The sequence below is a fragment of the Ascaphus truei genome, chromosome 4 (genome assembly GCF_040206685.1).
Source record: "Ascaphus truei isolate aAscTru1 chromosome 4, aAscTru1.hap1, whole genome shotgun sequence".
Lineage (NCBI taxonomy): Eukaryota > Metazoa > Chordata > Amphibia > Anura > Ascaphidae > Ascaphus > Ascaphus truei.
Genome location: NC_134486.1, coordinates 391,457,299 through 391,480,475, shown reverse-complemented (window position 1 = coordinate 391,480,475; position 23,177 = coordinate 391,457,299). Strand labels below are relative to the sequence as shown.

General features: G+C 45.7%; 1 protein-coding gene across 1 annotated transcript in view; it reads left to right on the top strand.

Annotated features, from left to right (window-relative positions):
* The window catches only part of LOC142493881 (cytochrome P450 2K1-like), a 164,461-nt gene that overhangs the window by 114,869 nt on the left and 26,415 nt on the right, over positions 1 to 23,177 (top strand). Inside the window, exons 7-8 of the mRNA XM_075598576.1 lie at positions 4,748 to 4,932; positions 6,340 to 6,481. Coding sequence (XP_075454691.1) covers positions 4,748 to 4,932; positions 6,340 to 6,481 — 327 coding nt within the window. The remainder of the gene's footprint in view (positions 1 to 4,747; positions 4,933 to 6,339; positions 6,482 to 23,177) is intronic.

The following is a 23,177-nucleotide window of genomic DNA, read 5'->3' as shown; positions in this document are numbered from 1 at the left end:
AGATAGATAGACAGATAGATATAGATATAATAGATATAGATATAATAGATATAATATATATAAATATAGATATAATAGATATAGATACACACACACACTTATATATATATATTGAGGCAGGGGTGTAGGGGTGTTCCTCACAGCAGTGGTGCAGCCGCAGCAACGCAGTAGGAACGAGACAGCACTCAGAGGTAATTTTCAAAAAGATTGTATTAGAGTAGGTGGCACAAATGTGAGGAACACCCCTACCTGTTAACTACTGCAAAGGGACATGCACCTACCTTTTACTGCATATACGTGAGTGCCAACTACTCTCCACTGACTATATATATATATATAAGTGTAGCCAGGTCTCCCCAGCCTGTCAGCACCCTCCTCACCTTGCTGACAATCGCGGGTGCAGCCGAGTCAAATGGCGGCACCGCGCGACGATCTCAGGGGTGAGGGCGGTCAGGCCCCGGCTCGGGGGTTGCCGGGGACGCGTGCGGCTGGTTGCAAAGGCCACACACGGGTTACAGGACTCCCGGCGCTCTCGGAGCCGGGTGGTAAGGGCACCGCCATTGCGCCTCAGTTCGCGCATGCGCAGTAAGCCCTGGCAGCTCAGACAGCTCGCGCATGCGCAGAAGGTACCCTAGAGCCAGGGAACAGTTGCGTGAGGGCAGGGAAGGCGCAGGAGAGGTTGCGGCGGCCATTAGGGGTTAGTGCAGGCACAGGAAAGGAGCGCACGTGGCCCCTATGTGTTTTTAGGCTCCATGGGACTACAACTCCCATGGGGCATAGCGAGGCAGGCACCAGGTGCCTTAGTGTGGCCAATAGGGCTGAAGGATTGCCCTGGAGGAAAGAGATACATTGTTTGGGCTGGAGCTACACAGTTAGTTGGAGCAGCGGAGCAGAAGGGGAAGGAAGGGTGCAGGGAGTTGAGTGAAGCTCCTGCATCGCGTAAGGTCCCCTACATCTCAGATAGGCCCCAACTCCCCACCAGGTTAGTGGGTAAGCGCTGAGGCCTGACAAGAAGGGATAGGGTTAGCGTGCAGCAAGTTGCTGTACGCATTAAGTAGGTTGTAGCGCGTAGCTGCCCTGTTAGTTATTGTTAGGGAGAGTCAGGACTGGGAAGAGTAAGGGGAACGGAGCAGGTTATTAACCCCTTAGGTCCCAGAGAGGTCCTCACTCCCCAGTTTGTGGTGCTACATGGACAGGCCCTAGGTTAAGGACCGTGTCATGTAGTGCCAGTCTTAGATAGGGATCAGCGGATACTGCAGTTCCAGTAAAGAGGTCTGGGTGCAAGTCGCTACTCAGAGATCAGAGACTATCTTCAGGGTGGGACCGCCCCTGGCGGACCCCAAGCAAGGATATGAGAGAGAGAGAATGAGAGAGAGAGAGAATTAGAGAGAGAGAGAATGAGAGAGAGAGAGAATGAGAGAGAGAGAGAATGAGAAAGAGAGAGAGAGAGAGAGAGAGAGAGAGAGAGAGAGAGAGAGAGAGAGAGAGAGAGAGAGAGAGAGAGAGAGAGAGAGAGAGAGAGAGAGAGAGAGAGAGAGAGAGAGAGAGAGAGAGAGAGAGAGAGAGAAATAAAACCCCTACTGTATAATTAGAGCACTCTAAACAGATATGTACAATGATGACACAAGAGGAATCTAATGATGTGATGAATTATTTACAATAATCTTTATTAGGAGATACCTCAAAAATTAAATATTGCAGGTAAGTGAACCTATGCCTCCTCTGAGTCTTGCCTAATCTAAAGTGTGAATTTAAAATGGAGTGGGTTTAGACTGGGGTATGATGTCCCAATATAACTTTAAGTAGGACTATAAAGCCATCACGTTTAGATGCAACATAACATCTAAAAAAGTGTTGCTAAACACCAGACTCTGAATGGTTAATGAGTACCCTATACAGAGAAATAAAAGGATCTACTGTCATAGAGAGTCTCAGTGATTGCTGCACTGTGGGGATGCAATGCCTGTGGCCAAATATGTAAATGAATATCAATATATAACACTTATATCAGTTCTGGCCCCCCACCTAGCAGGTAGTGCAGTGTAGTGTGAACACTTTAGTGCACACTTCAATAAACACCTAGATCCTTGTTAAATGAACATATATGTTGGAGCGTTAATATCACTCATAGTGTAAACATTCGTTGTACTGTAGTTAACCTCAGATAGTATCACACAGATGATGAAACAGCTCCTGTGCAATTTAAACCTAATGTAAGCACATATTTCAGTCTCAAAGTTATATAGCTGGACAGAATGACAGACTCAATGGGGCCTATGCAGAGAGCAGCGCTATTTCGAAATTCGCCATTTTTTGGAGAAAATCGCGCAGAAAGCAGCAGAAAATGGCGAGTTCCGAAAAACGCGCCAATTTTTCTTTTCTATTTGTAAAACTCGCCTCGCGGCTGGCGAGAACCTCAATCTCGCCAGTTTTAAAAATATCCTAATGCAGAGAGGCGCGAACGGCATCTAGCGGCTGTTCGCGCCAATAAAATGGCGCGATTGTCTCCGTTTAGCCTCGCCAGAAAAAATTGGCAAGAAGCTGCCGCTCGCGGCCATTGCAAAGGGAAAAAAAAAGGCGCGAATTTGTTTTAACACATTTCTGAAGCGCGCATCTCGCCAATTTAAACTCGCCACACGCATCCATGTTAAACATAGCAGAATTCGCACTTTTCTGCATATGGAGATTAAAACTCTCCAAAAAAGCTACTTTTTAATAAATTCGCCAATTTTAAAATTCGCTGCTCTCTGCATAGGCCCCATAATGTCTGACAAAATGTCTCTTAGTTAGCCAATATAGTAAATATATCCAGATAAAAGCTTTTGACTGCTGCATAAACTTGGTAGTTAACAGAGAATATATGACTGGACAGAGAGACAGACTTGTAGTGTCTGACGCAGTGTCTCCTTGTGGTGTAACAATCAAACCAATTAAAATTGGGAGGTATGATACAATAACCCTCACAGGTACATAGCAGTATATTCCATGTAACCAATTAGCTCAGTTTTTATCAGTTTCAAAGCTGGGTAACATGGACAAAATGACAGGCTGAATATGTCTGACAAAATGTCTCTAAGTTAAGCTATATAGAGAATATATCCAGATAAAAGCTCTAGATTGTTGCACAAATTAGGTAGCTTGCAAAAAATGTGCGACTGGACAGAGTGACAGACTAGTAATGTCTGACACAATGTCTCCATGTCACGGTGGTGACTATGGTGTAGCAACAAACTCATACTGTGGCGGCTGCCTTCAGCCTCGTGCGGCCATTTTAACGCGGTTTTTAAAACCGCGAGCAGATGTGGCATGTTCCGGCCGTTTTAGGCACCGCGGGTGGTTTCATTGTTTAGCGCTATTAGCGCTGTCTAGCCATGAATGCGGCTAAACGCGGCAAAGTGCGTGACATACGGAAAACATCCCCCAAAAAATTAGGGGATGTAGGAGAATAAAAGGGGCCGCAACAGTAGCAACATTTATGAACTTAAATCCCATGATCAGCTATACCCCTTCCCTATGATAATAATAGGCGTGTTAGTGAACTGCCTGTGCTCAAAAGCAGAGCTAAGTTTATGTAAAAGTTACAGCAGTGCTATGGGTGGAGGGCAGGCAGTCTCTGCACCTCTCCCATTGACGTCAGCACGTCCAATTGCCTACGTACGTTTCGCTACTGGCTTTGTCAAGGCTGGAAGAACTGCCTGCAACCCTGGATATTTAAAGGCAATAAGAAGGTTTCCTATTGGTTGGCCAATCACTAGTAAATTCCTGTTGGCCTCTGAGGGCATCTGGTGGTCAAAAGTGATAGTGTTTGCTGTTAGATGAAAAAACACAGCAGGGACCTATGAGACCTTCGTCTCTGGGGCATCTAGTAGTCAAACATGATAATGGTGGCTGGTAAGCATAAGTGCAGCAAATAAATGACATATTGTCAAAGTCTCAAAAGATGTTAAATGAATGGGTGGAAAACAAAACCCTCATTTAAATCCTGAGGTGAGAGCGTGCCTACGGTATAAATCAATCTGCATTCTTTTTGCAAAAGAATCTCATCCCAGTCTCCTTTTCTCAGTCCAAGTGAAAATTGGTCAATAGCAATAAATGTAAGGATACTGCTGTCCCCGTTGTGGCATTCCTGGACATGTCTGGCCACTGGTGTGTTAAGGTGCCAGGGTTAAGGTGCATACCCAGAAAACCACCCACAGACAGCTGTTTCGACCTTGATGGGTCTCATCAGTGTGGGGTTGATTTTACTGGGAATGCAAGAGAGGCTATGGGATAGGCTAAACCATAATACTGAGTTAAGTTATGGTGAGTAAAAAAAGTGACAAAAACCCTCCACAGGAAAGCAAATATGCAAATATAACTGTATGCTCATCTGCATGTCTTAGGCAGGTCTGCAACCCCGACTTTCCCCATTATCACCCAGCATACAGCACTTCCACTGCAGCAAGGGATTCTGGGAAATGACATGCAAATGAGCAGCAAGCTTAAGCCTATAGGGAACCATGTTAAAAATGGTTATTGAGGCAAAAAGTGACACTGTGTGCTCATTTGCATGTCATTTCCCAGAATCCCTTGCTGCAGTGGAAGTGCTGTATGCTGGGTGATAATGGGGAAAGGCGGGGTTGCAGACCTGCCTAAGACATGCAGATGAGCATACAGTTATATTTGTATATATATATATATATATATATATATATATATATATATATTTATATACTGTATGTATACATTCTTTTTTTCTTATGTGCAGAAAAGGTACAGGAAGAGATCACGAGAGTGATAGGATCAGCACAACCTAACTATAATCACCATACAAAAATGCCTTTCACAAATGCAGTTATACATGAAACCCTGAGATTTGCTGTCGTCGCTCCATTGGGCTTGCCACATGAAACTACTAAAGATGTCAACTTTAAAGGATATTTTATTCCAAAAGTAAGTCTATTATTTGCATTCCAAACTAAAGCTAACATTTGTTGTTTAGACAATACTGTTGGGTTCTGATTACCTGACAATAATTGTGTTAGCATTGCTCAACCCTGCTGCCGGCTTTAGCTGAAACCTGCATCCATTCTCGTCCTCTGGCACTTATAAGTTACATACTGTACTCTGTGGTAGGCCTAAGAAATCAACATTTGTACATTTCTGTGATGGCACTCGTCTCAAATCAGAAAGAGGAACCGCAGGGCTTAAGCAGGGATGTAAATAAACCGACCAGAGCCCATGGACAGAGTTCTGTAAGAGTATCCATGGTCAGTAAGCAGGAAGGCATCAGGGCTGGCAGCAGAGTTGCAAAGTCCATGAGACAGGCAGAGGTCAGGGCAGACAGAAAGCAGTGAGGTCGGGGTCACGGCCCGGGGTCAGAAACAGGGGAATCAAAATAGGCAAAAGGGTAAAGCGCGACTGTAAAGACAAAAAGGAGCTGCAAACGTATGAACTTTGCTTGGTGACTCCCACCAGGAACTGGAGCCTTATATTGCAGGCTGCTAGTATACAAAATGGCCAGTTAAGAGAAAGGGCAAGCAGTCTGGAAAACCTGAATTGGCAGCAAAACCCAGCACGAATCGAGCAGATTCCTTGCAATTTCTTTATTTAGTCCTGATGTACATACTTATACAACAACTGATTTGTACTCTTTGTGTCAGGGTTTTATTGCGCTGTATAGTCTATTATTATTTATGTAGTGACAACCGTGCACTCAGTGCAGTGTTCTCTAATAAATAATACAGGGGGAAATAATACAAATGAGGATATGTGTATTACATTTAAAAGCAAGGAGTCTCTAACCCAAAACAGTTTATGTACGATGGCAGGCAGAAGCACTGCATGGAAGTGCAACATTTGGAAGGCATGATCAAAAGGGTAAGTACATACTGTATGCACTGGGTCATGTAGTCACATTAGAGAACTATGAAAATGCTTCATTGCTGAGCTTTAATTTAAAATGTGTGTTTTCAGGGTCTCTATCTTCAAATTGTGGTTGAAATTGTGTGGTTAATATACTTTATCTCGGAGGCATGTGCGAAGCGAGCCTTCTGGTATTTGGGACATAAAGCATAGTTTACAGGATATTGTTATTTATTAAATAACATCTTTCCAAGTAAAAGAAACCCATCACTGTCTGGGATTTTTATGAACAATGTGGTTTTCCATTGACTCCAATAAATAATTAATAAAATTATTAAATATTATGTTATTATGTGTAATAGCATTTAAAAAAAATGAATATTATTTTTAGAGTAAATTGTCCTTTATACAGTATAGGATAAGTGAAGGGAGTGTGAATGTTGCCTTTTTTTAAACCATTTATTTAAGCTAATCCATATTTTTTTTCATTTCCAGGGGACATTTATTATCCCATTGCTCAAATCTGTCCTGAACGACAAGACACAATTTGAAGATCCAGAGCAATTCAATCCAAATCATTTCCTTGATTCATATGGCAATTTCATAAAGAAAGCAGCTTTTATGCCATTTTCTGCAGGTACCTGAGCTTAGTGTGTGAAATAGAATAGTCCTTTATTTTGAAAGAAAATTTATAATTTAGGAACTTTCCAAAGTAGTGTTTTTTAGTGTGAATATTTTGAATCATTCTGGCATGCAGAGTAATATTGTATTACATTTGATATATAACATTTTCTGGGGCATCTTCTTTAATGCACATTTTTTTGTCGTAAATTATATGAAGATTTGGGGCTTCTTTTATATGTATTTTTTTTTTAAAATATGTATTTGATGGATGGGGTTTTTTTATGGTGGGGATTGTCTGTGTCAGGGGAAGGAATGAGTGTGAGGATGGGGGATTGAGTGAGAGTAGGCTAATTGATGGCGGGAGTGAGCTGGAGAGAGTGAGGAAAAGAGGTAGTTTGAGTGCAACGAATGGGAGAGAAATACATGTGAGGAGAAAGGGATTGAGTGAGAGTGGAGTAATTGATGGAGGGGGGAAGAATTAGAGGAGAGGGCGGGTGAGGAAGAGAGAGAGTTAGACAGAGGGGATATAAATACATTGGAAGAGGGGGGAGATAGAGGGGGATTGTGATGTGGGAAATGGGGGGGGGCTCGCAAGACTGCCAACATGGGGAGGGAACCAGTCATAACTCTACAGTAGTCCTGGGCCCCGGGAAATCTGTCTGCAGCCCTGACAGTGAGTGAATCTCTCTGAGACTATATTGGTAACCTAGAGGAAGAAGCTCCCAGTGTTTCCAAAGTCATTCTCAGGACTGGTGGAATATATTCTTTTGTTGTATTCTATTATATGTCTTTATTTATATAGCGCCAAAAGTGTACTCAGCGCTTCACAAAGAATACAGTAGAGGGAATTATAAATATACAATAAGTGCAGCAAAATCAGACAATAGGAAAGGAAATCCCTGCCCCGAAGAGCTTACAATCTAAAAGGTTTAATGGAAAACTTACAGAAACAGCAGGTGAGGGAGTAAGTGCTGTAGATGGCAGTGCTTGGTCACAATGGGTGTTGCAATCTCATTTAAAACATTAACTCCCAAATACAGAAGTTGCAAGACTTTTTTTTGGCATGGGGCAAGCCATGAGACCATGAGTGCCCCAGTGCCAGAGGAATATCGCTGTGGGGTCTTATCAAGAAACATAACGCCCTCCAACCACCCCCACCCCTTCCTCCCCTGCCATGCGAACATTGCAGCACTATCTCCAGAGCCACAGCTTTAAGCTTTTTCAGAGACAGTATGTCTCGCTACATCTGTAGTTCATTTATAATTGTTTTATTTATGGTCACATGTATCACAATAATATATAGGTGTTAACACTCAATTACAATTATTTAAACCAATATATTAATACTTTAGATTCACAAGAAAAAACACAAACAATATTGTTTTTTTAATTTTTTTTATTTCAACTACTGTATATATAGTCCAGTCATAGTAGTACAGCTCAACCCCGTTATAACGCGATCCGTTACAACGCGAATCCGCTTATAACGCGATGCAAGCGTGGCTACCAATTTTCTTATTTATGTGTATCCCTCTTAGCCCCACCCTAAGTGAAATTGGGGTGGGTAGGTGTATCTGTACTTATAAGACTACTTATCGGTGGCGACCTTGACGTGTACTACTGATTCAACCGTCGTCACCGGATATATTCGGCCCAGTCTCTGTCCAAACTCCAAAGGCACCATATGTGGAGATATATTCTGAATGGACATCGTGATTTTCTCAGGAATGACCGAAGTCCATTCCCTGATTTCTGGCACCATCTTATAGCCTTTTTTGATATCCTCTTCAGGGGTAGTCGCCAGAGAGAAACAAGTGTCGGCTGCATCTCGGCCCCAATATTTGGCCATGGCCGCTATGTGTCGAGACAGGGGTAGTTCACCGGTCTCCTGAAGATAGGCGCGAATCACCGACTGTACGATGTCAGCATTAGTTCCCAATATAATAGGTGCACTCAGTTGTTCTTGGAGCTTGGGGCACACTAGGGCTTCCACCCTCATGGGATGCATCCGATTGGTATTCAATTGAGATATGTCGATCTTTACCATTATTACTACGTCAATGGGGTAGTCCTCCTTACTAAGGCCCCACAACTTCAGCTTCTCGGCCGACTGTAAGGGCAGATGGCGGAGGTGTTGGTCATAGAACCCCTGATAGATAATGGTCACATGGGACCCAGTGTCCAGTAAGGCTGAAGCATTTTGCCTTCCACAAGGAAGCCGCAGAGTGTCACTTTATTCAGAGTGTGAGTGTGTGGGGATAGCGCTTCCCTGGTGTTGGGACCCGGTGGTGCACTTTGTGAATAACTTCCTGGACTCGGTCCAGACCAGATCACAACCGCAACCAGTATTCCACAACGTGGCGTGGATATGTGCTCCTTTCAGTAATGAGTAATGAGTAATGAGTCCTCAGGATCCCTCTCTCACACACACACACACACACTGTCCAGGGTCCCTTTCACACACACACACACACACACACACACACACACACACACACACACACACACACACACACACACACACACACACACACACACACACACACACTGTACAGGGTCCCTCTCACACACACACATTCACTGTCCATGGTTCCCCTCTACCAACTACCAATGGTCGCAGGGTCCCTCAAAACTAAAACTTAAACTGTCGCCGGGTCCCTCTCTCACGCGCACTTGCCTCTGCGCATGCCGAAGCGCGACCTCCCACGTCAATCCCAATATGGCCGCCGCAACTGCTCTGTGCATGCGCAAACCTTTGACCTGCGTGCGCACAAGCAACCATGGTGGCGCCCCGCGAAGGAAGCCACCGCCGAGTCCGTTGCCCTCCAGCAACATCCCCTACAGCAGCGGAGGTAAGAGGGAATACCATGCGACTGGGGAACTACCAAGTGGGGCACCGGGTTAACCGGAGGACCGGAAGGGACACCTGGCTTCATATGAATACTTCACAACATGATTATGGGTATCTTAAATACTTTATTGTACAATGCATACAATTGTACATTATTTTTAATGCGATCCGCTTATAGTGCAATGTGATTTTTTGGACCCCAAGCACAGCGTTATAAGGGTGTTGAGCTGTAGTAGTTTTGATTAATAATATTCTCCCAGAGATCAAGCTCAAGAAACTGTATTTAGAAAGAAAAAAAGGGTGGGTGGTTCTTTTCTTTGACTAGTTATTCACTTTCTGAATTGGAATAATTTATTATTAAACATTATATCTTATGGGGCCGCATGAGCAGTGTTGAGCTGTATGGATGGTTAGCGGCTCGGCTCCGACAATCATGGGACTAAAACAGCCCAAATAACCATGGAACCTGAAAACCCAATCCAAATTAGAACAGAACAGTGTACACCCAGATCCAGGCTGTCCGAGGATACTTTTAAAAAACATAAAACAGACTCCACAAAAAGTGCTGCAGTTCTTCAAAAGGCGTGTAGGCCTGAAGAAAATCAAGCAACTGGGAAATCGCAACTCACCACGTACCATGAGTGACTAAGACTATTAGCCCGAAATGCTGACCCAGATTTGCACATGACAGGACATCATGGACCTCTTCAACCATATAAAGTCCCTATTTCATGAGGAACTACAAATAGCACTAGACCGGAAAGACAGCGAAATGGCCAAACTAGATGAAAGGACTGAAACATTTGAATCTAAAACAGACATTATTATAACGAACCAAAGAACAACTGAAAAAACAGTGGAGGATATGCAGACCCGCATTAGCGACCTCGAGATGAGGCTGGAGGATCTTGATAACAGATCCTGCTGGAATAATATCCGTGTCCGTGGAATACATGAAACGGAATCCCAGATAGAACGTACCTAAACCGCCTGTTCAAACTTCTCCTCCCGGAGGTGAGTGAGGCCCGATTCTGACTTAACATAGACCTGTCAGAACCAAGCCGGTCCAGCAGACACAGCAAGAGACGGGGTTACCAGACTCCATTATTATAATGTGAAGGAAGCACTAATGAACGCAACTCAAAAACTCCATCAATCGTTTTTGAAGGGTCACAGATCCAAATTTTTGCTGACGTATCAGCAACCACTCTTCTGAAATGGCACAAGATGAAACCAATTACCAAAGTGCTCTTTAGAAACAACAAAAAATACAGATGGGGTTTTCCCTTCAGACTGACTGCTACCTAGAATGAGACTATCAACAATCCATGGGAAGGTAGAGCCCTACTGGAAAAGTGGAACCTGGAAGAAAGAACACAGAGACCCTCCCCCAAAAATTCCCCTCCTAAACCACAACAACCCACATGGAAGATGGTCCTATGAAACAGAAAAAGACAACAAGACCATCAGGGACCGCAGATCTCTCCACAAGCCTAGCACGTCACCTGACGAATCTTCTCCTTTGACCAACGTGATAGTGCCTGGCTGCGACATGATCTACCCATACAGCTCGATGCTGGGCCCGAAGGAACTGACCCCTATCTGTCAATACAACAGAGTAGTCCAACCCCAGCTGAGCCAGTTCCGGCTCGTACTTACGAGCACCTCCTCACTCACCCAGCTTTAAAACTTAACCTTTGGCTTCAGGCTTAAGCATGGGAGATGGGTCCCCATGGCCTGTCCCGGAGCCCGCAGTGCTGCAGTCTGGGACTATCATCGTCTATGGTCCATGAGGCCAACAAAGTTTGCTAAACATTTTGGATCCCCTTAGGGGGATATCAGCGCTAATTAGTGAACACACATGAGTTCTGGAGAGCTAGAGAATCCCAGACACCAAACAATGGGAAACTTCAACTCGAGCCCCCCAAAATCAAGCCCCAAAACTAAATTATAGAAGGGCTCTGGAAATCAACTACACTCCCTTACTTATCAAAATGGCCTCCCAGTATTCGTGGGTCACTGGAAACGAGTGCCAGAACACAGGGGAGTAAGAGGAATATGTGATCCGATATTATCTCCCTTTGTTCCCAAATACATATGGCCATTGTTATGCTTAAAGTTTCAGTGTACACAGTAGTTTTAGCTCTTAGAATAAGTGGCCTTAGGTCTGTTTAAGGAACATGAAAAAAGATGATCGCGCATTGCAAAAAAGGTCTTTTTAAAAAATGGTTCTAATATCGTAATTGTATTGATGTGCTGGTCCCCTTGAAGGAGCCCCATAGTTGCTGTGGGGATAGGCCTGTGAACCTGTATATTTGGACCCAAAGTAACCCATATTATAACCCTAAATTAAACATTGTCTGACGTTGATGCGTGTCCTCCGCTTGCCAACATCTGAAGTGAATCGGGCCTCTAACACGTTACAACTGAGTCCCCACAGTTACTTAAATGTTATTTTGAAAGCATTTATGATTTGTCTCATGTCGGGATTGCATGCTTACCCCAAGCTCAACCGCAAGAAGGTCCTTTCCCCCTTCACCTGCTTACCCTTCCTTCTGCACCCTACTAATTTGAGGGGCGACTACAACTCGGTTCAGATTTCCCCAATTACAAACTTCTCCTTTTGGTTTCCAAACCCACCCTCTTTCCACACCCCCAGATCTCCACCCCCCCCAAACATCAGATCAACCCCCTGAAAGGAATACACACACCACATGTTTGCTATGATTAGGACAGCCTCATTTTAAACAAATAACTCCCAACACCATCATTAAAAAAAACCTGTACAAACCAAACTAAGGTTTTTTTTCCACCAAATAAAACTAAGGATCACCATACTGTACAACTCCTGCTCCATAGAAAGTACCCATCCCAACTATGTCTATAACTTGCATCACACATAGCGTCAAAGGCCTAATTAGTCCACATAAAATGAGAATCACATTCACTAACTATAAGAAATTACAATCCAACATTGTCTTCCTACAAGAGACACTACTAACCCTATATACATTGCTAAATATTTCCCCACAGCTTTATTTGTCTCAGCCCCTTTAAAAAAAAGGGGTGTAGCTATTCCTATAAACAAAAACATGATCTTCCATGCGAATAAAGATGGGCAGATACATCATGGTAACAGAGAGACTCCAAGATACAGAACTAACACTAGTGAGAGTCTATGCTCCTAACGAGGCAAGAGTTAAATTCTATACCACCCTTTTCAACTTACTAGACAAATTTAGCAGCAGTGCTGTGTTAATGGGAGGAGATTTTAATGAAGTGCTCAAGATAAATCTAGACCGGACCTCCAAAAACAGCTCCAAAGCCCCTACCCGGCTCCAATCCAAAGATTCTAGTCTCCTATCTAAAAAAAAAAATCAGGAAAGAAACATGATTGATTCTTGGGGACATTCGCACCCCAGAGAAAGAGAATATACTTTATTTTATACTCCCCATGAAAAATACTCTCGCAGAGACTTTCTCTTCCAATGCTGCCACTATTTATAAACTCAAAAATTCATCATTTTACTTGGTCCAACCACACCATAGTTGTGACAACTCTTAAAGGATTCATTTTCCCCAAATCCCATAGATCGTGGAGACTCAATAACTCACTCTTATCAGAAATAAACACAGAATTAGGGCACTATTTCAAAACTAATTCCACTCCTGTGTCCCCACCCTCCCTGCTGTGGATACAACATAAGGCCACTATCTGGGAATCCTGATTAAGATTGCAGCAAACAGAAAAAGGCTCTGTAAAAAGAAAATAAATCACCTGGCAGCCCAATTAAATAATCTTGAGTCTGAGTACAAAAGCAGCCATACAAATAAACTCCTAACCTAAATCACAGAAGTTAGAGGGAAACGTAACCTATGGCTGATAGAAGCCACAGAAAGAGCATGAGCTGGACCTGTCAATTGTTCAATGAAAAGGGGAACAAAGACGATAGTATGACAGCCCACAAACTGAACAATAGAACCAAGCAAGAAACATACGCTCTATCAGACACAGATCGGGCTACTTAACCTCAAACCCGGAGCTTATTTTAGATGAGTTCCATTATTATCTATTAGAGTGATGCCACAGTATAAGACCATATATACCCAAATCTTCTGAAAGACTATTAAGCGTCATTACCCTATCCAAATTAGATAGTGATGCCCAGAATGCCCTAAGTGAACCATTCTCAGTCGAAGAAGTAACAGCAGTAATAGAGAAAGAAAAAAGAAGAGCGCACAACCACTCATAGTGTAGTAATATAAAAATATAATTGGCTTGTCATATAAAAGGGGTAAATATTGCACATACAAAAGGTTACAAAATACAAACATAGATCAATCACACTTTGCCTGTCCTCTCTGGCAACCGATTCAGTCAGAAGGCATCAAAGGGCATCTGACATCAAGGTGTCAGCAACTTGTATAACAACTTATTTATTTATTTATAAAAATGTTTTACCAGGAAGTACTGTCCCGGCTTTATTCTAAAGCTTGCCAGGATGAAAACGGGGCTTTTTCTCCGATTTAAACGGAGTTTCCCCACAGTTTCCCGCACGGCTGCTTCAAAAGATAAGCGCTAATGGCGCTTATCATTTGAAAGCGCCCGAGGCGCGGGAAACCGGACGAAAACGGACGAAAAGAGCCAGGCACCGTCCACGGGTTTAAAAATTCCCACGTGGCTCCCGGCTTAGAATAAAGCTGGCCGCCACTGTAATACATTGAGAGTTTCCTCTCGTTTTTCAGTATGTCCTGGGCATAGAGTTATGATGACAAATACTGTACATGGTTACAAATACATAGTTACAATGAGTGAAAAGGGTTATACAATACATTATAACAAAAAACAGTCCTGATTGCTTCAGTATTCACACTAGCAACTACGATGTACTGTAGCAAGATGAAAGACACGTCCATGCCTCAGTAGCATCAGGCTCTGGCAAATAGAATATGTAACAAAAATTGCAAAAGGGCAATCAATTAAGCAAAAATGGATAATGAAAAAAGGATTGCAATAGAAAGTAAAATCAACCCTTAAAAGTTCCTTAATAACAAAAAAATTAGAAAAAAAAAATATAGTACCCTTTCAGTGTGAGATGGGCAGGCAGATTATTGGAGATAAGGAAAAACCTATAAAACACTAGAGGAAATTACCACAAAGGGTCACTAAGGCCCATAATAACTGCACTCACAGTATATAGGGGAATATAACAAGTATGAAGCAACAGTACAGTAACTGATACCAACCCCCCTCTAAAAGGGTAAACCAAAATCAGGTCTCTGACGAAGCGCCTTATAGGCGTGAAACGCATAAGAGAAGGAGGCTTTTGGCACCCATCCCTGTCTGCACCATGAAGTTATAATAAAGGACTTTTATTTTACTGCTGCTGTTCCAGTGTATCCTGTACCTTGCTGTGCTCTGCATCATCTGCATCTGTGGCTATCAGGTCCCAAAAGACCACTAAACACAAGAAAAAAAAATGAGAAAAAAAATAAGAAACCTTTATTAACTGTAAAATCTGATGATAAACGTGACAAAATATATACAGTGATGGTTAAAATCCCCAGCGACGAGATGGAGGTAAGTAGGTGTGTGTGTAAACACCGCACAGAGTATTGCCACAGGTATAATAACCCACAATTATGATAAGGAGGCCACAATACAAGCCCTATCGTAGACTGGACGTGAAACCAACACAATAGTATAAACAGCTCCTATATAGACAGTTAACACTAAGTTGAGAAAACTGATATCACTACAGGTCATAAAGAATGGTAGTGATAAAGCATCTGAGGAAATACACAGAAATACCACTGTAGTGGGGTAGGACAGATGCCAATGGTCAGTGTATCTTGCTGGTATTAAAGTAGCCCCACCAAGGAACCAGGGTAGGTAGGTAGTGTAGTATTGGTGCTGCAGTAGCCACAATCGGCTGTACCATGTAGAGTTAAAAAAGCTGGGATGGTGCAGCAGATAACATAAAGTAAATGCTCAGTTGCATAATAGGTCAGCAGAGGAAGCTAGGATCCAGGCTTTGAAAGAAACATACAATGCTCAAGAACTGATGCATCTGCCTACTCAGTCTCACACGCGTGACTGTCAAAGGTATGATGTCACTTCACCCCGACAGCCGTTTTGCGCATCTTGGCGTGCTGCTTCACAGGGGGAGGAGTAATGTGTGCGTGATGCATGTTAGCTGTGTAGTCATATTTCCTTATGATTATACGGGTCTTCTGATGCTGTATATAACTGCGGCTCACAGAGATATGAGCCTCCGCTAACTGGGAGCCTGGGGCAACAATAAGTAAGCAGCGCCTCCACTTGCCCAGGATCTCCGATATGTGAGATTCCCCTGGACAAGAATAACAATAACAATCCACAACTCTGTAACTCTGTAACCTTTTACTATATACGTGTGTGCATGGACACACATATACATGTAACGGATTTTCTGGCCTAGCCTGACCCACCCAATCTCACATTGGCCCCTGTGGTCTAACCAGTCCCCATTACATGGTCGTGTCTGGTGGTGCACCTGTTGGCAACAGGACTCCTGAGTCTCCCGCATGATGTTGTGTGGGGATTGCCAACCCAGACAGGCAGCTGAGGTAGTGTGCTTGAGTCCTACCTATATCCAGTGCAGCGCCTCCACCTCATCAGGATCTCTGTGTCCGCAGGAAGATGGTTCTGATGAGGAACTCCTTCTTGGTGGTGCCGCCTCCTGTGCAAGAACTTCACACCCACACAGCAAGGATTTGTTGAACTTGAGCATCTTTATTGTAGTTGCGGTATGGGCTAGCTGCCCCTTGCAGTGATTGACTCAGCCGAACATCTCGGCGCGTGATCCCTTCAAAGGTACACCCTCCCAATGGAGTGGGATCCCCTCTCCCCTCAGGGAGATCACCCCTGTGCCAGGTCCCTGGACACAGTATGGCGTTAACAACTTGATGCTGATTTATCAGTATAGGGCCACTAGTTACTGTACTGCACTAGCGCCCTCTGACCCCAGGTCTCAACGCAGACCTGCTCCTTACTCCAACACACTAACTTTGAGCAGTGCTGTGCCTTATATCTCTCAGGAGGCGGACACATCTCTGATGTCACTAATGGTGGACTCAGAGTATGTAGCCACTCCCATCCACACATAGGGCACCTCACCAGGGTGTGAGGGCAAACCTCCATAATTACTGCTGGCATTCCCATAACTTACCAGGCCTTACTGCCAGCAGAAGAGGAAACTGCAGTCCATTTTACAGCTTGGCTACATTCTCCCCCTGGTGAATCTCAACGGCCCGTCTGGGACCTAAATTTATGTACCTTCTTCGGGAAACACTGTAAAATGACACACATAATTGGTTATAACAGTTGCATTATCAGCAAAGAGTATCGCACCAAGCACGCCCTGACCAGCAGGCACTAACTCGCGCAACATCTGTCCTGTACCTCCTAGTAATAGTGACGTGGGTCGGGCTTCTTAACTTCCCGTCCCCCCATATCCAGGACCATGATGCAGTACTCACGTGGTAGCCCATTTTCTGGTCAGTATACTACCTTGTGCTTGTAGATGTTCCGCCCTATGCTCCATACCCGCATAAGCTGCGCGATCCTCTCCTCGGCCTTGTGCCCAGTAATGGCGCCACCCTTGTTAACCATATATAACTCTATGGTTTCGCGCAACCACCTATCCCGGTTGTCCTCAATTTCCTGCTAGAGGGGTTCAGGGACATACGTATACTCCAGGCCATGAGAGTTTTTATACTTTGTGATAATGGCCCTCTCCGCCCTACTGACACGAGTCAACTTGGCATTACCGGCCTTTCCGGGTAACACCCACGATAGGGGTTCATCCGGTTCTACCGGATCTGTTAATCTACTGGCACCCATGGGCTCTATATTATGGTGGCGGATCTGGTACCATCGCTCCTGCATTTCCCTTTTCCGCTCTTCTGCAGTAAACTCCCCACGAGCCCACCAGTAGCCAACCACATCCTCTCTCTCTAGTAGGAACCGAGTACGGTCCAACCAACCCACATAACCCTCGAATAAGGGGGCCCACCACCGGGTCTCCCTAAACTCTTCAGGGGCAGATTCTATGGAATCCCCTTCCTCTTGCTCTCCCCAGGAGGACACCCCTGATGTCCCGGTAGATCGGGAATTAGGCCGCCCCACACGTTTGGGCCTATTCTCTAGCGTTACGCTCACCATGCTAGGGCACCCGCTAGAAATTGACACTTCCCGCGAATAACCCCCACCCAACGACCCGTCATCTGATGTGAAACCACCTAGTCTCTCCCCAGTCCGTTCTTCGGAGGTACCCTGGGACCCTCCAGACTTTCCCAAACTTGACGAGGACCCCCGGGATAACGTGACCGGGACTGGGGCTTTAACTAAGGCGTGGGGTTGGGCATAAGGGCGGACTGTGGGTATCTGCGGGATTCCGACCCGCTCACTCCCACTACATTGTCAAGAGTTACCGCAAGGGCTCTCCGCTGGTCGGGTCTCACTGCTCTCCTTTCTCGCCGCCTGCCAACTCTTCTTGGGACCGGGCGATCGGGAAGCACTGCCTGATCCACGATGCGTAGTCGCTTCTCCAGTTGGTCTGCCACGCCTGCCGGAAGTGACGTCATCTACGAGGCTGGACACTTCGCCATCTTGGGATGGGTCCCCGCCTGGGCCTGGTAATGCCTATCCTCCGCCGAGGTCGCCGTCAGCGTCAGGTAAGAACAGGGACTGCTCTTACCGCTCCGGGGTGTGGGTGTGGATCGACCCTCACCACTGGACCCGCCGGTCCCTGGAATCGAAGGAAGCCGTCTCTCGGTCTTTCGTGGCACTGGTGACACCCGGCTCCGTACACCGACAGCTCCGGTAAGTGGCATTTTTCTCCCGTTACTGCCACAGGAGGTTGATGATTGTCGCATCACCACACCGGACGACACCATGGGTTCCTCGTCCGAGGAATCCACTTCCACCTTGCTTGAGGTCACCGGTCGGGGTGACCGTCGTTTAGTCTCTCGGCCGGTACACTGACCGCTAGCTCCTTTATCCTCGGGCTCGGTTTTGGCAACCGGCCCCGATCCCCATTCTCCGGGATCCGCACCTTCCCTCCACAGCGCACCGGGAAGCTCGGCTGACAGCATAGCCGCATCTCTCACTGCTTCGACGGCCTGGTAGGGCACAAAAGTAGGCATGGGCCACATGTACTGGAGGCCACAGTGCGGGCAGCGTGCAGCCGTGCCCACGGTGCCACCGGGTAGTCGGCACTGTAAACAGAGGCACGCCACAGTCTCGGTGCCCGCCACCCGAATCACCAGGAAGCCTCCTGGTGCCGAATAGGGTTGGGTGGAGACCATGGTATTTTCTTCCTGCTTACAGGCCATAGTCACTCTAGGAGGTACTCGCAGCAATGGTCTGTTCAGCGTACTGGCTCCTCGTGACTGACGAGCAGAGGTTGGATTGCCAACCACTCCCTTGACTAACTCCACCCTCATCTGACAAAGCTGGAAGCCACCCCCACTAGTGGAGATTAGAGGCGGATCCCACAACTTTATAGGATGTCCTGGGATTAGTGCAGAACTTTTCACAGTCCTGGGGGGCGCGGCTTCAGGTTTCGCGCCAACACCCGAGCACCACTCCTTATTTGGCGCCATTACCGGCCAAATTTTCTCAGCCTCTTTGTCTTTTCCTCCACAGGCAGCACTAATTATAGGGATTACTTTCTGTAAGGGTGCAGCCGGTTCACAAGCTCCTCGCTCAGCTGAATCCATTCCCACTGGGCATAATTGGAAACCACTCCCCCTGGTTGAGATTAGGGGGAGGTCCCACAGGTTAATCGGGTGACCCAGCACTGGGGCTGAGTTAGTCATTGTCCATGATGGCGCGGCCTCAGTTTTCGCGCCATACCCCCCAGCAGGGTGGGGTTTTCCCGTTGGCGCCACTCCTGGCCAACTTTCTGTAAGTCCAGAATCTGCAGAATTTTCTGCACTTGCTCCACGCGGTCTCCCAGGGAAGCGGGAGCCGCCATTTTGATTCGCACTGTCAGTCTCTTTGAACGTTGAGGTAGCGTTTAACTGTTTGTATGCCGACTGACAGGCAACTTCATCATTTTCTCCACATATCACAGTAATGTCCTCCTCCATGTCCTCAGGGGCAGTACCCCTAGGTCCTAGGCAGGACCAAAACGGCGCGGCCACAGCTTTCGCGCCACTCCACAACATGCTTGCAAAAGTTCCTTCTGCCGCTTGCTCTTCAGCGGAACGCACACCACGTGCGCTCCCTCCATCCGCCATTTTGGATTTTCCGCACCGCGCGGATCCTCCATTCTTGCGGTCGCCATTTTGTTGTGGTCTTTACTGTGATTGTACATAGAGTTCCTCTCTGCGGGGCAGCTACCACACCGGTACAATAAAGATTGTCTTGATGCACCACCTTGTGTACCTAATGTAGATCTGACTCGTGTTTGCACTACCTCAGGCTAGGCTCATTCTCTCAGTTAAATACAAAAAAGACACAGCGCACAACGCTCATAGTGCATTAAAAATTATATTCACATATACAAAAAATGGGTGAGTAATGTGCGTACATCAAATGCAGTAACAACAAGCAGTTTCGGGATATGTTACCCAACGCCTCTGGAGACCGGAATAGGTGTCCTCACAGGGGTAGAAACGTTGATATCTCTGGTGCAGGGTCCTAGTGGGGTAGATGCACAACCTCTGCTGGTCCTTGCTCCCCAGAGCACGAGTAGAACGGGAGCTGTTGGCCCATGCAGTGCTTTTGCAAAGCAAAACTGAGCATCAGCTGGGAGCTGGCACTCTCCTCCGTGTGGAACACTTCCTGGTTGATGACGTCCCCAAGGGGAGTCGCCGTTTCAGGTAAAACCACTCGATTTTAGTCCCTGATGAAGAAACCTGTTGGTTTCGAAATGCGTAGGACATTCTGGACAAGTGCTCTACCTTTCTACTAGCACCCTACTGCGTGAGCTGTCTGAGTTTGAACGGCGCCGAAATCGGCGACTCCCCTTGGTGACGTCGCCGTTTCAGGTAAAACCACTCGATTTTAGTCCCTGATGAAGAAACCTGTTGGTTTCGAAACGCGTAGGACATTCTGGACAAGTGCTCTACCTTTCTACTAGCTCCCTACTGCGCGAGCTGTCTGAGTTTGAACGGCGCCGAAATCGGTGACTCCCCTTGGTGACGTCATCAACCAGGAAGTGTTCCACACGGAGGAGAGTGCCAGCGCCCAGCTGATGCTCAGTTTTGCTTTGCAAAAGCACTGCATGGGCCAACAGCTCCCGAGGCGTTGGGTAACATATCCCGAAACTGCTTGTTGTTACTGCATTTGATGTACGCACTTTACTCACCCATTTTTTGTATATGTGAATATAATTTTTAATGCACTATGAGCGTTGTGCGCTGTGTCTTTTTTGTATTTATCTGTTAGCTCCAGGGGGTCCCTGAGCCCCCCCTCCATCGCAGCTGCAGACGCTCTGTTCAAGGCCACGTAATTTAATTTACCCTATTGTCACAATTAATCACGTCACGTTTATAATAGTTGCGCACTTTAATTTTCTTTATTCTCATTCTCTCAGTGTCTGTTGTATCTCCTTCCTCCCAGTCTGTGCTCCCTTCGGTAAGTGGTCTGGAATGGACTAGAGTACTCTGGCTCTTCCATGCAGTACTTGGGCGTCTACCTACTTTTGGCTAGCCTAGCGCAGACCCTTTCCAGAATTCCTGACCTCGTTAACAGGCTATCCCTCCAGGCATCCTACCAACTAGCACTGCCTCAATGTGACTAGAACAGCTATAGCCCCTCTCCAAACCTCCAAACTCTCCAAACTCCTTTCAGGCCCCTAGGTCATCCCTGCGAGCTGACTATTCTCCATCAGCCCCCTGACTACTCCTAGGTCCGTCCCAACACAGCACAAAGTGGCAGAATACACTCTCCCTGTTTCCCAGTGTGCCTAGCAGAAGCCTGTCCTGTTGACAGGTATCTCAGCAGCGCCTCCAAATGTAACGGATTTTCTGGCCTAGCCTGACCCACCCAATCTCATATTGGCCCCTGTGGTCTAACCAGTCCCCATTACATGGTCGTGTCTGGTGGTGCACCTGTTGGCTACAGGACTCCTGACTCTCCCACATGATGTTGTGTGGGGATTGCCAACCCAGACAGGCAGCTGAGGTAGTGTGCTTGAGTCCTACCTATATCCAGTGCAGCGCCTCCACCTCATCAGGATCTCTGTGTCCGCAGGAAGATGGTTCTGATGAGGAACTCCTCTGTGGTGCCTCCTCCTGTGCAAGAACTTCACACCAACACAGCAAGGATTTGTTGAACTTGAGCATCTTTATTGTAGTTGTGGTATGGGCTAGCTGCCCCTAGCAGTGATTGACTCAGCCGCACATCTCGGCGCGTGATCCCTTCAAAGGTACACCCTCCCAATGCAGTGGGATCCCCTCTCCCCTCAGGGAGATCACCCCTGTGCCATGTCCCTGGACACAGTATGGCGTTAACAACTTGATGCTGATTTATCAGTATAGGGCCACTAGTTACTGCACTAGTGCCCTCTGTCCCCAGGTCTCAACGCAGACCTGCTCCTTACTCCAACACACTAACTTTGAGCAGTGCTGTGCCTTATATCTCTCAGGAGGCGGGCACATCTCAGATGTCACAAATGGTGGACTCAGAGTATGTAGCCACTCCCATCCACACATAGGGCACCTCACCAGGGTGTGAGGGCAAACCTCCATAATTACTGCTGGCATTCCCATAACTTACCAGGCCTTACTGCCAGCAGAAGAGGAAACTGCAGTCCATTTTACAGCATGGCTACATACAGTAACAGTGAGCAGTATATATAAGACAAAAAGAGAAGAAAGTGCCCAATCCTAGTGTATTATATTAAGATACAAAATGTAATGTTCCTTAAAACTCCAACAAATGCGCACTCACAAACATAAAAAGTATTAAAGCATGTAATGAGTAATACTCATTCGCCAGACGCTGGAAACTGCTGCTCCGCTCACACGTCCTGCTCCCACAAGTTGTATGGCACCTCTGAGCTACCGTCCAGCAGGAACTCCAGAGAATGTGCAGCTACTCCTGTTCTCAGCCGGAAACGAGCTGTGGTGAACAGTGGTTCCGGATAGGACGTAGGGAGAAGGTAGGACCAAGGGAACCAAATCGCTGATGTATCACCATGAGGTGGCGTTCCAAAGTCCCAGCAAACAGCGCGTCAGCGCGGGGCAGCGTCGCAGAGTCCCATGGTCTGAATGAAAGTCCCAGATACAGAACAGGTCTGGTGCAATGACCATCACTATTAAAAACTAGTATCCCTACGCATTTCTTCACACTTGGGTGATTTCATCAGGGTATAAATGACGGATATACGTCATAGGTATTTATGTTTAAATCCACCAATCGGCAGAGGTCATGGCTAGTTAAATATTTGAATAGATAAATACAAGCAATCAGTTAATTAGTGGCTGTATGTCCCAATAGACCCATACAACAATAACATTATCAAATAGAATTAAATCATTTGAAACATTTGAAATATACATATTTATGACCACAAAAGAAAACACGTATATAAATTCATGTATAAGTGTGTATATTTTTGCACCTATAATAAGTACATAAGTATAAATCAGGCTATATGTTATTTGAGCAGTAAGTAACCATTCATAACAGTTGTGAAAATGAGCCTGTGTTAGATGGATCAATTTACATTATAAATAACTACAACATGACTGTATATACATGTGTATTTTAAAAATGCACAAGTACCAATGTAAACACACTAATAAATCTAAAATTTAAAAGGAAATGGAAGAGGAGGACCAAAAAATAAAATGTTATAAT